Source organism: Lontra canadensis, unplaced genomic scaffold (genome assembly GCF_010015895.1).
Source record: "Lontra canadensis isolate GAN:19392208 unplaced genomic scaffold, GSC_riverotter_1.0 scaffold100, whole genome shotgun sequence".
NCBI lineage: Eukaryota > Metazoa > Chordata > Mammalia > Carnivora > Mustelidae > Lontra > Lontra canadensis.
This window is the reverse complement of record NW_022631094.1, coordinates 5,651,828-5,667,328: the sequence shown is the minus strand read 5'-3', so window position 1 is coordinate 5,667,328 and position 15,501 is coordinate 5,651,828. Positions and strand designations below refer to the sequence as shown.

At 38.2% G+C, this 15,501-nt stretch overlaps 1 protein-coding gene across 3 annotated transcripts in view; it reads left to right on the top strand.

Moving 5' to 3' along the window:
* CUL2 (cullin 2) overlaps nucleotides 1–15,501 on the top strand; it is a 104,875-nt gene that overhangs the window by 17,351 nt on the left and 72,023 nt on the right. For all 3 annotated transcript variants that reach the window (XM_032837901.1, XM_032837900.1, XM_032837902.1), the window contains exon 2: nucleotides 7,684–7,824. In XM_032837901.1, coding sequence (XP_032693792.1) covers nucleotides 7,706–7,824 — 119 coding nt within the window. In that variant the 5' untranslated portion in view covers nucleotides 7,684–7,705. The remainder of the gene's footprint in view (nucleotides 1–7,683; nucleotides 7,825–15,501) is intronic.

The window sequence follows — 15,501 nt, the reverse complement described above, 5'->3', positions numbered from 1 at the left end:
CTTCAGTTTGTATGTCTCCTTAAATCTGAAGTGAGACTCTTGTAGGCAGCATATAGATGGGTCTTGTTTTTAAATCCATTTTGTCACTCTTTGTCTTTTGGTTGGAGAGTTGTGTCCATTTACACTGGTAGGTATGCACTTACTGCCATTTTTTGGTAAATTGTATTCTGGCTGTTTTGCAGCTCCTCTTTGTTCCTTTCTTTCCTTGCTCTCTCCCTTTGTGGTTTGAGAATTTATTTACTGGTGCACTTAAATTCCTTTTTCTTTATCTTTGTGTATCTTTACCATTTGTTTATCTTTTGTTTTGCTTTGTGGTTACCATGAGGCTTATATATAACAACTGTGTTTGTAACTGTTTAAGTTGATAACAACTTAAGGTTGAGTGCATTCTAAAAAGCTTTACATTTTTACTATCCCTCACATTTTATATTTTTGAAGTCATGTTTTATATCCTTTTATTTTGTGTATTGCTTAACTAATTATTATATTTATAGTTATTTTTACCACTTTTGTTTTCTACCCTTTATAACTAGGTTTATATCTATTTATTATATATTTACCATTTTCTTGCCAGCATTATTCTAAGACCAGATGTTGTTAATTTTGAGGAAGTCCAGTTTTTTCTTTAATGATTCAGGCTTTTTGTGTTATAACTAGGAAATATTTTCTTAAACTTCTCTTAGTTTTTAATTTAATCTACCTAAATTATCCCCTGATTCTCCACCAGAGCTGCTAACTCCTTGCAGTGTCCAAATATGTTATGCAGTGAGAGGAGGGGTGAGGAAGGAAGGAGTCAAGGCAAAATAATGGCCCAGGGGCCAAATCCTTTCCTCTCCCTGTTTTTGTAAGTAAAGTTTTATTGGAACACAACCATGCTCATTCATTTGCTACTGTCTGTGGCTGCTTGTGTGTTCCAATGGCAGAATTGAGTTAGTTGTAACAGAGGCTGACTGGCTTTCAAAGCCTAAAGTATATATTATCTACTCCTTTACAAGAAAAGTTGATTGCCACTAGAGACAATCTATTAGTTCCTCCTGCCCCTTTTCTTGGGACAACTCTCCTGCAGCCCTTTATTCTTAAGTGTCTTTCTGGACAAATTGTTTTTAAGCTCTGTATAGTAGCTATTCTGAAAAATTCCTATTTCTCCTTTGTTAGATCCTTCTGTTTCTGGGATCCCAAGTCTTTCTTAATCTGTTTCATTCCCTCCTGATAAAATATATCTTCTATTTCCCTGTTTAAAAAGGCTGCATGGGAAGTAAATAGATAGAACTCTTAATAGAGAATTCTAGGGGCACCTGGGTGGTTCAGTGGGTTAAGCCTCTCTGCCTTCGGCTGAGGTCATGATCTCAGGGTCCTGGGATCAAGCCCCTCAATGGGCTCTCTGCTCAGCAGGGAGTCTACTTCCCCCCTCTCTCTGCCTGCCTCTCTGCCTACTTGTAATCTCCATCTGTCAAATAAATAAATAAAAATCTTTAAAAAAAAATAGAGAATTCTAGGTGGTTAGTCAGTTTCCTTGAGAATTTTGAAGGCATAGCTTTATATTACCTTCCACCTTCCAGTGTTGCTCTTGATAAATCTAAAGATTTCCAACTTAGGGTTTGCTGTAACCTGTTCTTCTTTTCTGAAAACTTTTGAAATCTTTTCTTTTTCCTCAATGTTTTAATATGGCAAAAAGAGGTGTCTGTTATTTATTTATTTATTATTTACTTATTTTGTAAAAGATTTTTATTTATTTATTTGGCAGACAGAGATCACAAGTGGTCAGAGAGGCAGACACAGAGAGAGATGGGGAAGCAGGCTCCCTGGCAAGCAGAGAGCCTGATGTGGGGGCTCGATTCCAGGACCCTGGGATCATGACCTGAGGTGAAGGCAGAGGTTTTAACCCACTGAGCCACCCAGGCACCCCGCCTGTTATTTATTTTTAAAATTAAATATTGTGGGTACTGTGTAGACCCCTTTTAATTGGAAAACTCATGTTCTTCAGTTTTAGGGTGTTTTTTTTTTTTATCTTTGATAATTACCTCTCCTTCTGATTTTCTTTTCTTTTCTTTTTCTTTTTTTTTTTTTTTAAGATCTTTTATTTATTTGACAGAGAGAGACCACAAGTAGGCAGAGAGGCAGGCAGAGAGAGAGAGGGTGGAAGCAGGCTCCCTCCTTGCTGAGCAGAGAGCCCGATGTGGGGCTCGATCCCAGGACCCTGGGATCACGACCTGAGCCAAAGGCAGAGGCTTTAACCCACTGAGCCACCCAGGCGCCGCTTGTTCTGATTTTCTTAGGATGCATATTGATTGCATGTTGGATCTCTTAGATTAGTATCTCTCAGAAACTGAGTTTTCTTATTTCTTTTATGTACTCCCCTCACCCCATGTTTATGATGAGGAGGAGAAGGGTTTTTACCCCCTTCCTTTGGAAAATTGCAAATATATACAGAAAAATGAATAGTATAATGAACCTGCTTGTACTTGTCACTCATCCTAAATATTCATAACCAAGCTGTTAATTTTTTAATTTTTTATTTAAAAGTTTTTTTTGTTTAAAGATTTTATTTCTTGTCAGAGGGTGCATGCATAAGCAGGGCAAGTGGCAGGCAGAGGAAGAAGCAGACTCCCCTTTGAGCAAGGAGTCTGTTGTGGAACTCCATCCCAGGACCCTGGGATCATGACATGAGCTGAAGGCAAATGCTTAACGGGCGAGCCACCCAGGTGTCCCACAAGCTGTTAATTTTGAAGCCTATCTCAGATAGCATTTCATTATATTCATAAATATTTTGGAATATGACCTAATAGGACTCTCAATTTAAAAAAACCTCATTTTATAATTATCATTATAAAAAGTTAAAAATTACTTATTTAAGGTTATCAAATATCCCATCATTATCCAAGTGTCCAGGGGTGTCATAATTTAATACAAAAGATCGTCTGCATCCAAACAAGTTCATTCATACTGTAATTGATTAATGTGCTTTTTAGTCTGATTTAAATTCATCCTCTATATCTCTTTCCCTCTCTTTCTTTTCTTTCTTATATGTGCGCATATTTATTGAAGAAATCTGATTATCCAGTAATTTCCTACAGTCTGGATTTTGCTGACTTGTAGATTGAATAATGCTTGAATATATAATATATATAGCATAGGATGCATTCAGATGACCTCTTTTTTTTGAGCAACTTCATTCACTAAGTCTGGTGTTGATGTTCATCCATTTTGTAACATCTATCAGTACTTCATTCTCTTACATTGTGGAATAATAATCCGTTGTGTGGATATACTTTATCCATTTATCTGTTGATAGACATTTGAGTTAATTTCTTCTTTTTGGCCTTTATGAATAATGTTGCTGTGAACATTCATGTACAAGTTTTTGTGTGGCCATGTTTTCTCGGGTATATATGTGGGAGTGGAATTTCTGGGTCATATGATAACTCTTTTTATGTAAATTACTTTTGTAATTATTTAATTTACTGTTGATAATCATACATATTTACAAATGGTTCTGAGAAAATCTAGTCTAAATTGTTTTCAAATGTAATGAAAATTTTGTAGGTATTAAAATTAATGTTGACATAATATTATTTGGAAATGTAATGACATGAATATTTTTTGCAATATTTTCTTTCTTTCTTTCTTTTTTTTTTTTTCCTGGTATTTAGAGCCTGTGATTTGTTTTTAGGGTTCATAACACTCATGCGCCTTAGGCATAGTACCTGTGTACTGCCTAAGTGTTAAAAATCCTAACATTGGGGTGCCTGGGGGGCTCACTCGGTTAAAACATCTGTCTTCGACTCAGGTCATGATCTCAGTTCTGGGATCGAGTCCCACATCAGGCTCTTTGCTTAGTAGGGACCACCTTCTCCCTCTGCCTGCCACTTACCCTGCTTGTGTTCCCTCTCCTGTCTCTCTCAAAAGATAAACAAAATCTTTAAAACAAAACAAAACAAAACCCCAAATCCCTAATATTGCCTGGGTGAAACTCAGGAAAAAGCTAAGGTGGTAATATGAGAACTTTGTGGACACTCAGTGGGACGTAATCTAAGTGGGAATGGAAATTGTCTTGGCAGAATGTCAGGCATAGGACCATGATGGGGTCTTTAGTAAAGCACAGGGAAGAAGAAGACTCATTTATTTTTACGAATTACCAGACAGCTTGGGAGATGTAGAAGAATAGTGAGGTGATCATGGTCCAGTTTCTTTACTTGCTCTGTATCATTCTTATATAAATTCCTCATGAATAATTACATATAAACCATTTTGATAAGACAAAGGAACTTAGATTTTTAATTATATGAGCTTTCTGTTGTGTAAGCAGAGAATTGAGGAGATAGTTTCAACATACTTTCAGCTATTGGTTCATTAAATTCTAGTATGTTTCACTAAGCTAGTGTTTTTCTCACCTTGACTTCCATATTTTCCATCCATCTAAAAATGGATTATCACTGCATATATACCCACTCTACCATAAACCTGTTGGTTTTAGCAAAGAAGTCAGTGTCACTCTAATTCTGTCAAAATTTGAATAAAGGTAAAAGGTAATCATGTAGCCATTAAAATAATTTACAGGTAGTGGGCATAATACCATTTTTATAAAGGGAAAAAACCATTATAAAGGGGACATTGACAACTTTTTAGTATACAGTAACAAAATAGGCCTTATCTTTAAGAAACACTCCAATAGGGGTGCCTGGGTGGCTCAGTGGGTTAAAGCCTCTGCCTTCAGCTCAGGTCATGATCTCAATGTCCTGGGATCGAGACCTGCATGGGGCTCTCTGCTCAGCAGGGAGCCTGCTCCCCCACCCCCACCCCTGCCTGCCTCTCTGCCTACTTGTGATCTCTCTCTGTCAAATAAATAAAATCTTAAAAAAAAAAATTAAAACACTCCAACAATTACAGTTCAGGTTGGGTAATGCTCTAAGAGTGGTAAGTCAGAATTTTCTCAAGTACTACATAAAATAGGGCACCTAACCTGGTTTAACTGGGCCCAGGGGAAGTTTTTATTTATTTATTTATTTATTTAAGAGAGAGAGAGAGAGAGAGAGAGAGAGTTGAGCACAGAGGGAGAATGAGAACGAGAAGCAGACTCCCCGCCAAGCAGAGGGTCTGATATGGGGCTCGATCCCAGGATCCTGCAATCATGACCTGAGCTGAAGGCAGATGCCTAACCGACTGAGCCACCCATGTGCCCCCCAGGGAAAGTTTTTTAACGGCAGGTATACTACACCAAGGCTGTGATATCAGTAAGAGTTAGGTGAAGGGTAGAAAGAGGGAGGAAGAAAAAGAGAAGAATTTTAGGTAAAGAAAACAAAGAGTAAAGGCTGGGTGTGTGAATCAGCCTGCCGAGTTCACTAACCTCAAAGCAGAGAGAAGTTACTGGATTGTGATGTCAAGGAAAGGAGTCCCATGAGAAGAGGAAGCTGAGAAGATGCTTATACTAATAAGGTCAAATCATAGAAGCTTAGTATGCCAGGTTGTCAGTGAGTTTAAACTTTGTGCTATCTATAGTGGAAAATACCAAATGGCTTTTAAGTATAAGAGTGACCGGTTAACTTTTTGGTTTAGGTAGGTTATTTTTGTCTTTGAGTGCCTGTTCTGAGATTATAACTTTGAAGGTCACGAATTTTATTTATTGACCGCTGTATCCTCAGAGGGTAGAATGGTGCCTTGCAAGTATTTAAGATTCACCAAAGATGCTAGTAAGGCAGTTTAGTTGCATATAGCAATTAAGAGGAAGGGATCCAGCACAGGTGTGAATCCTTTTGAGGCCACCATTAAATAGTGCTGTGACCTTAAGCAGATTCCTTAATCACCCTATGACTCAGTTTTCTTATGTGGAAAATGGAGAGACTAGTTGGACCTACATAATAGTTCTGAGAATTAAATGAGTTTGTATAAAGTACTTAGAATAATGCTTGGCTCATAGTAAGTACTACATAAATATTATAGGAATAGATAAATTTAAGAAGTAATTCAGGAACACAGTTGGATAGGATGTGGTAAATAAGGGTGTGAAGTGGTTAACATTGATTCCCTTTGTAGAGCTAGCGCTTTAGGTCCTCCCTGTTTCTCCCCTACACCTACTCACAACATACATGCACTCAAACTCACTCACTATTACTCTGACAGATAACTGCTCATCCATTCTAGTTAGTACTGGAAGTTTAAATAAATCCTGGTTTTTAGTCTCTGGTATGTTGAGGAAAGACTGCTGATTCAGGGTGGCACATCCTCCTGGATTTTGTTTGGTTTCTCTCTGATTCCTTTTCTTTCTCTTTCTTGAAATCTCTTCCTTGGACTCCTTGAGTTCTTTACTTCTCAGAACAAAAATATAAGCAGGGCTTCGAGCCACTTCCAGTTGGTGGGCTGGTGGTATGTAGCCACTTTCTTCCCCTTGTCTCCTTTTTCTCTTTATGCTTCTTCCCCTTCTCCCCATTGTTTACCTACTCCTTATTTTCCTACACAGTAGGAGACAAGAGAAAGGATTTCCTCCTTATTTGACCTTGCCTACAGGGCTAGCTTGGTGTTCACAGTTCTGGTAATTATGGAAAGTTTTGGGGAGAATGTTAAAACACATGTCAGAAAAGTACTCCCTTCTTCAATTAAATTTAACTTTAAAAGAGTTCTCTTTTAATCTGTTTTTTCTGATGTGATATTGCGAAGCATTTGGAATCTAGCACTTAAGCCAAGTTTCTCTACCCTTTTGTTTCAGAAACTGGCTGACTTCTGGAATATAGCTTGTCTGCTAGGCAAAGAAATCTTTTAGCTCACTTCTGGGCTGGTCAAGGTCACCAGAATCAGAGGTTTCATGCTAGAGCCATGCTTTAATTAGGTGTGTGGGACTGGATATTCTGAGAATCTAAGATGGAGCCTTAGCTCTCTGCTGCAACACTGATGGTCTTTGAAATCTATACATTTTTTAAATCTTTTTAGGTTCATGTGGATTTTGTGTTCTACTCTGTGGTTCATTTGTTTTGATAGGAATGTAAATTTTCTCCCTAATCTTTTACCTAAACTAAGGCTCTGGGAAGATAAACTCTTTTACTTTCTTGTGTCTTCTCATATTCCCACCTATCTCATTCCCTAGTTTAAAGAGTACATACAAGGATTTGGATCCAAAACCTTTTTATTGAGTGTCTCTTGCATATTTCTTTTTTTTTTTTAAGATTTTATTTATTTGCTCGACAGACAGAGATCACAAGCAGGCAGAGAGGCAGGCAGAGAGGAGGAAGCAGGCTCCCCGCCGAGCAGAGAGCCCGATGCGGGGCTCGATCCCAGGACTCTGAGATCATGACCTGAGCCGAAGGCAGAGGCTTAACCCACTGAGCCACGCAGGCGCCCCCTCTCTTGCATATTTCTTATAATGGGAGTTGGGTTTTTGGCTAATGGGACCTCAGCTTTTTTCCCTCAACACACTGAGTCTTCTAAATTCTTGGAACAACACTCTTGATCATAAATAACTTCTAGTAAAAGCTTTCCATTTCCTAGAGTTTGTAAGAATGTAAATATTCTGTATAATTCCTTGTCTGGATAGTCATGAAAAGATAGTGGCCAGTGTCTATTGTGTTTTTACTGTGCGCCAGGTTCTGTTCTCACCCCTTTTGTCTATTGTGCTGATGAATTTTGTGATGCTTTAAAAACAAGTAACTTGTTTGTAGAATTCTTGCTAATGTTACTGTTGTTTTTAATTAACAGATTTCAACACTAAACTTGCACAATGTCTTTGAAACCAAGAGTAGTAGATTTTGATGAAACATGGAACAAACTTTTAACGACAATCAAAGCTGTTGTCATGTTGGAATACGTGGAAAGAGCAACATGGAACGATCGCTTCTCGTATCCTTTTAGTGGCACTGATAAATGTTCTTGTATTGATAGTGATATTGTATTAGTAACTCTGTCAGTGAACATTGGTAAATGCCCTAAAACTGATAAACTTACTGAAAAGTGAAAACAGGTTTATGCTTATGTAAATGGAAGAGAATGCCATGTGACTGCTTTCACATGTATTGTTTACATTTCCAAGTTGACCTATATGTGTCAGTCAACAATCTGAGAACCTTTCATTTGACCTTACTAAGTGAGCACTTACGTATATGTCAGGTACTACTCAAGGCTTTGGGAATACAGTGTATACAAAACCACTTTCCTTTCATTCTACTAAGGGAAACAGACAATAAACAGGTATTTAAAAAAAAAAAATCTAATGCCAGTGCTTCTACTAGCAGGTAGCAAAGGACTCTCTAGGGAAAAATAAAGCAGGGTAAGGGCATGGAGAATGGTTAGAGTATGTATGTACACAACTCTCTTAGGTGGGATGGTCATGGAAGATTTCTCTGAGGAAGGTGGTGATATTTGAACAGAGACTGGACGAAAGCAAGGGAGCAAATCCTACAAATATCTGGGGGAAGAATGTTTCAGATAGTGAATGGCAAGTTTAATGACTTGACAGCTAGAAATATGTTTTTTAGTTAAGTTTTCTGTATTTGTGAATTAGCAGTTTTATATGAAAATACAAATTGTGGTTTCTCTAGAACAATCTGAATCATGGTGTTCTGCCTTCCCACATGACAGCAACCCTTTTTTAAATATATACATACTATATATATAATTATATATAAAAAACACTATGTAACCAGGGCATTATGGATATAAACTCTGGCACCAAGAAAAAAACCCCCAATATTAAAATATTTCAGCTTCTTAGTATTTGGGAGGTGAAAGGGGTCTCTAGGAACCCTTGGCCACAGGTACCTGGGGCAAAGTCATGGATGGCAGTCTTACCAATTCTGCCATTGTCTTCCAGGGACCAAGGCTGGGTGGGCATGGGGACAGTATAGGTACATTGGCACATGTTCACTGGCGGACTTCTGAACTATCTCAGTCTGCCACAGGACACACCATACATGTCCTTTCTTAGGGTAAAGAAAGGGGGTGGGGTTGAGGCCTGGTGTCTATGGGTCCAAATGGCAAGGTAGTGCCAGGGCCTTGCAGGAGGCCTTGAGTACTAGCTGGACACTGTAGGAACCAGAGATTCTTTCTACAGAAAGGGAAGTTAAGATGTGAAGATATTAACCAAAATGTGTGTGGAGATTCAGTTTTTTCCAACTCTGTGCTGCCCTCTAGCAGTCTTCTGGGACTAAGGGATGGCTACCCTCATCATGTGGGCATATACTCTTTAGAAAAGCTTGGATTTTGTAAGTGACCCAACTTGTTCTTAATGCCTAATTCAGTTTTTTTTTTTTTAAAGATTTTATTTATTTATTTGACAGAAAGATCACAAGTAGGCAGAGAGGCAGGCAGAGAGAGAGGAGGAAGCAGCCTCCCCGCTGAGCAGAGAGCCCCATGCGGGGCTCCATCCCAGGATGCTGGGATCATGACCTGAGCCGAAGGCAGAGGCTTTAACCCACTGGGCCACCCAGACGCCCCTCCTAATTCAGTTTTTAATATTAAGCTGACTGTTGATGTAAGAATCACCATTCTTTTAGACCAACAGCAAACCATCTCATTCATTACATTTGCAGTCATTACTAAGAAACATGTAAACTACCTATGTTCTAGCCACTAAAGATAAATAAAATGATAGTAACGTTTCTGGAAGCCTTCATAGTTTGCAAGGGTGTTTTATATTTTTTTATATTATTTAGTACCTCAAATAAGCCTGTAAGATTGGTGGGGCAGATACAATTGTCTTTATTTAACAAAGGAGGATATTGATACTCACATCATGCAGGTAGTAATTGAAGTAGCACAGACTTGAATATGAGATTTCTAACATCTAATTCCCAATACTTGCCAGTATATCTAGAGGATAATTGATATAGATTCTGCCTTTGAAGAACTTATTATTGAATTAGTCTAAATTTTTTTATGGAACATCATTGATTGTTTTTGCATAGGACTCTTTTTCTTTTTTGCATAGGAATCTTAATAAAATGGAAAATGTTAAATTTACTTGTGTGTTAATGAGGTTTCACTAGACAAGTACATAGGTAGTTTTGAGGCTATTTCAACTGAAATATGAACAGAGAAAGGAGTTGGTCGTGGAAATACCTGACTTCCTTGGAAAGTGTTGCTTCAGTCATTGTTATTTCTAAGATGTTTATTGTTTGATTCGTCTGAGATGGTCCAGTTACCTGCTCACGTATTTTTTCTTCCCTTTAAAATAAAGAATATCTGCAAAAACAATAAAATTAAGAATGGAAATTCTTACTTTAAATTCTATTTTGAAAAACAAAGGACTGTGTTACTAATTATTCTGAAGTAAAATCCTTTTCCATGTTAATTTGTCTAAGAATATGAGGTTGACTTCTGACCCTTAGGTATCTTAGATAGAAATTTTAGAGGCTATAAAACTTTAATCTTTTGAAAATGAAAAGAAGCCCCCCCCATTGTGTATCACCATATGTGATAGTAGTTGATCTTTTTTTTTTTTTTTTTAAGATTTTATTTATTTATTTGACAGAGAGAAATCACAAGTAAGCAGAGAGGCAAGCAGAGAGAGAGAGGGGGAAGTAGGCTCCCTGCTGAGCAGAGATTCCCCCATGCGGGGCTTGATCCCAGGACCCTGAGATCATGACCAGGGCTGAAGTCAGAAACTTAAAGCACTGAGCCACCCAGGCACCCCAGTAATTGATCTTTTATAAAGCATTTTTTTTGGGTGTGTGAAATGTAATGTGGTTGACCCTTGAACACAGGTGTGAACTATGTGTATATAAAAAAGGTGTTTTGGGGGTACCTGGGTGACTCAGTGGGTTAAGCCTCTGCCTTTGGCTCAGGTCATGATCTCCGGTTCCTGGGATTGAGCCCTGCATCGGGCTTTCTGCTTGGTGGAGAGCCTGCTTCCCCCTTTCTCTCTGCCTGCCTCTCTGCCTACTTGTGATCTCTCGCTCTGTCAAATAAATAAATAAAATCTTTAAAAAAAAAAAAAAAGCTGTTTTGTTTTGTTTGGAAAGATTTATTTTATCTATTTTAGAGATTTTAGGGAGCGAGAACTGGGGTGGGGAGGGACAGAGGCAGAAGGAGAGTAGAGAATCTCAAGCAGATTGCCCACTGAGCATGGATCCTGACGTGGGGTTCTATATCAGGACCCATGAGATCATGAACAGAACCAAAATGAAGAGCCAGATGTCTGACCAACTGAGCCACCCAGGCACTCTTTTTTTAATAAATTCAGTACTGAAAATGTATTTTCTCTTCCTGATGATTTTCATAAGATTGTCTTTTCTCTAGCTTACTTTATTGTAAGAATACAGTATCTAATATAATATACAGAAATGTGTTAACTATTTATGTTTCAGGTAAGGTAAAGTCAACACTAGGCTATTAGAAGTTCAGTTTTGGGAGAGTCAAGTTATACATGGATTTCCTTCTGCTGGGGGTTTGGCACCCCTCACTCCGTTGTTCAAGGGTTAGCTGGTACATATGTGGAAAAGTTGGTAAGGTGTACATGTGGGATTAAACAGATAATTATTTTTCATTTTTATTAAAAAAAAATTTTTTTTATAAACATATAATGTATTTTTATCCCCAGGGGTACAGGTCTTTGAATCGCCAGGTTTACACACTTCACAGCACTCACCATAGCACATACCCTCCCCAATGTCTATAACCCCACCCCCCTCTCCCGACCCCCCTCGCCCCAGCAACCCTCAGTTTGTTTTGTGAGATTAAGATTCATTTATGGTTTGTCTCCCTCCCAATCCCATCTTGTTTCATTTATTCTTTTCCTACCCCCCCAAACCACCCACGTTGCATCTCCACTTCCTCATATCAGGGAGATCATATGATAATTGTCTTTCTCTGATTGACTTATTTCGCTAAGCATAATACCCTCTAGTTCCATCCACGTCGTCACAAATGGCAAGATTTCATTTCTTTTGATGGCTGCATAGTATTCCATTGTATATATATATACCACATCTTCTTTATCCATTCATCTAAACAGATAATTATAAAGCAGACACCTGTATAATCTGCACAGGTTGAGAACCAGAAAACTCTGAGGATCCACCAACTCTCCCCCCACTACATGTCCTTCTCAGTTCACAAGCCCACTCCTTGTCTTGGAGGGAGCTACTGTTGTGACTTTTGCATCTATTATTTCCTTGTGTTTTTTTTTTTTTTTCTTTAATAGTATAACTGCTTATGTATACAGGCCTAACAATTACTGGTTCTTTCTGTGTTTGGAACTTTATATCAATTGAATCATGCTGTGTATATATTTGTGTCATAATTTTTTCTTTCAACATATATATGTATGTGATTAATTTATAACTAGTGACTTTGTAAAATATGTATTACTAGTCCCATTTTATAGCGGAGGATGTCATGGTTTATTGATGGTATAAGATGACTTACCCTAGTAGGACTGAATGCTGAAGTAAAATGCTCAAGTCTGCTTATACTCTTGAAGTGGACATTAAGAAAGCTTGTTCTGTCATTTGAAGTGTTTAACATGTGTAAGTACAGAATTTATGGAACCCTGTCCACAACAATTTTTACTAAATATAAACTCCATAAGGGCAAGGCTTCTTACCCATTTTGTTCACTGCTGTACTCCTAGCATCTAGCACATGTAGGTATTCAGCAAATACTTGGGGAGTGAATAGCTACTGTCAACTAAATGTCATTAAGCATATTGTACAGATGGAATAAATAACATTAATATTTAGCTAGTTCTCTTGTGTTGATAAGCAGGTTTCTTAACACTGATCTTCATAAGCGTACTGCATCCAGGTACGATGCAAGGCATTCTGGTTGCTAGGTAATGTAAGTAAAAGACATCAGTTTTTAAATACATAACAAATTACCACAAATTTTTTGAGAGATATCCTTTTATTATCTCACAGTTCTATAGATCAGAGGTCCATGGTGTGACTGCGTTCTCTCTTCAGGATCTCATAAAGCTGAAATTAAGGAGTTGGCTGGCTAACTCATCTAGAGCTCAGGGTCCTCTTCAAAGCCCGTTGCTGTTAATCGGGAGAATTTAATTCATTGCAGTTACAGGTCTTAGTCTCCATTTTCTTATCTCTTGGCTGTGAACTGCTCTTGGTGACTTGGTACACCTCAGTTTTTGCATGTGACTCCCTTCCATCTTCAGTGCCAGCTGTGGCATGGCAAATCTTCCTGTGTTATCTCAGACCTCCCCCTCTGCAATTAGCCACAGAGGGCTAGAAGCAGATGGGGCTCTGCTTTTAAAAGGCTCATTCGATTGGATTAGGCCCACCTGGAAAGTCCAGGCTACTTTCCCTCTTTCGGTCAGCTGATGAGTAATCATAATTCTGACTTTTTGCTCTGAGTTCCTTTTGTCGCATAAAGTAGCAGTCCCAGGTATTAGGGTGGAAAATCTTAGGAGGCCATTTTTAGAATTCTGCCTAACACAGGTAGTAATATTTCTAACAAAAGCTTTACGACAGCTTAGCGTGGTTTGGGATTTACCCTTTATTAAGGATTTCTATCAAGTGCAGTGAGGTTTGGTGTAGATCTAGATTTACTGTTGTTTTTTTTCTGGTTTGGGGTTCTTTGGCTATTTTGGTTTGCTTTTATTCATGGTTTTCTGCTTTTTGGCGGCTGTTCGGACAATTCCCAGACCCTTCAGTATAATATAGATGCTCTCCTACTTAAGGGCAAGTTAGATTCTAAATAGTTTTATTTAAGTCCAAAGTGATGAAGTGAGGGGAAATCTAAAATGCCTTCATGAATGTAAAACCAGGTTTTAAAACCAGTTGTACCATTGTCCTCACTTCTAATATATATTCTGTTAGGCATCTTTTCAAACACAGACCAAACATAGACCAGTTTTGACTACATTGAAAAATATTGAACTAGGTCATTCCATCCCTGATGATCCTCACAGATTTTAGTAGAACTTATTAACCTTGGCGCCTGCATTAGTAGCCCATCATTTTTTCTTTGATTGTATAGATTGGGAAAGGTTTTATCTGTAGTTTTCTCTGCTTGAAGCATCAGTAACATTTTCACTCTGTTCCAAATTAAATCAGACAAATGTTTGATTATTGTTATCCTGTAGCTATACACTTTAAAGTTTTTCCATTTAACCAATAATTTGTACCCTTGCTTGCTAGTTGATGATTTCATAGATACTGCATCTTTTACATGTTGCATGTTTATTCTTTTTCTTCAGAAATGTCAATAAAGATCTGTATTTTTTTTTTTTTTAAGATGAGGGAGATTTTTTTTAAAGGTTTTATTTATTTATTTGACAGAGAGAGAGATCACAAGTAGGCAGAGAGAGGCAGAGAAAGGAAGGGAAGCAGATTCCTTGCCTAGCAGAGAGCCCGATGTGGGGCTCGATCCCAGGACCCTGGGATCATGACCTGAGCCGAAGGCAGGGGCCTTAACCCACTGAGCCACCCAGGTGCCCCAAGATCTGTATTTTTTTATTGTCAATACTTTTTTGGTCATTGTACCATTTTCAATTTTAAGATAAGCTTTCCTTTCCTTTTTTTTTCTTTTTTTTAAAGATTTTATTTATTTATTTGACAGACAGAGATCACAAGTAGGCAGAGAGGCAGGCAGAGAGAAAGGAGAGAGGAGGAAGTAGGCTCCCTGCTGAGCAGAGAGCCCAATGCGGGGCTTGATTCCAGGACCCCGGGGTCATGACCTGAGCCGAAGGCAGAGGCTTTAATCCACTGAGCCACCCAGGCGCCTTTTTTTTTTTTTTTTTAAACTTACCAGCACTGTTTAAAATTTGTTTCTTGTTAGATGGATGTAATATTTCTTGTTATGTTTCTTGTTAGATGTAATAACTTAAAAGCACATCCATATAAATCTCCTACAAGCTGTACCTTCATAATAAGAACCCATAAACATACAATGTATACTTCTTTTCCCATGGCTTGGTTTTCTGCCCTTGTTTTTTCGCCCCTTTTTTCCTTTTTGTTTGTTTGTCTTAAAGATTTTATTTTTAGGAAATTTCTACACGCAACATTGGGCTTGAATGCACAACCCTGAGATCAGGAGTCTCATGTTCCACTGACCGAGCCAGCCAGGTCCCCCTCCTTTTCTTCTTTCTAATGAGAGCATCTACAGTGACCCTCAGCAGGATCAGGACACACAGGATGAAGGCCTAGGGTAGTGGAGGAGAAGATGAGAGCCCAGACAGAAAAAGACTAGACAGGAAAAGTTGAGGGACAGCAGAGACAGAAGAAAAGAAGGTGGATTTTGCAGCCTGGTGTCAAGACACCCAAAATAATAATACAGTGTTACTTCTCATTTCCGAAGGGGGAGATTTCTTAGAAAATGGTTGATGGTGTGTCCCACTGCTGTGGATAATCTTTACATCCCCATTTCCCCATTGTAGAACTCGTTGTTTTAGACCCACTATACAATAAAATTGATAGTGTTAATATTCAAAATTAAACCCAAGCAAAGGTAACACCTTTAATAGAGAAAATAAAATAAATGATTTTGCTTCTGGCCAACAGTCTTTTGGTTGTAACAGAGTATAGAACTTTTGCTCTGGAACAGTTTTGTTTTTTGGCTATGAGA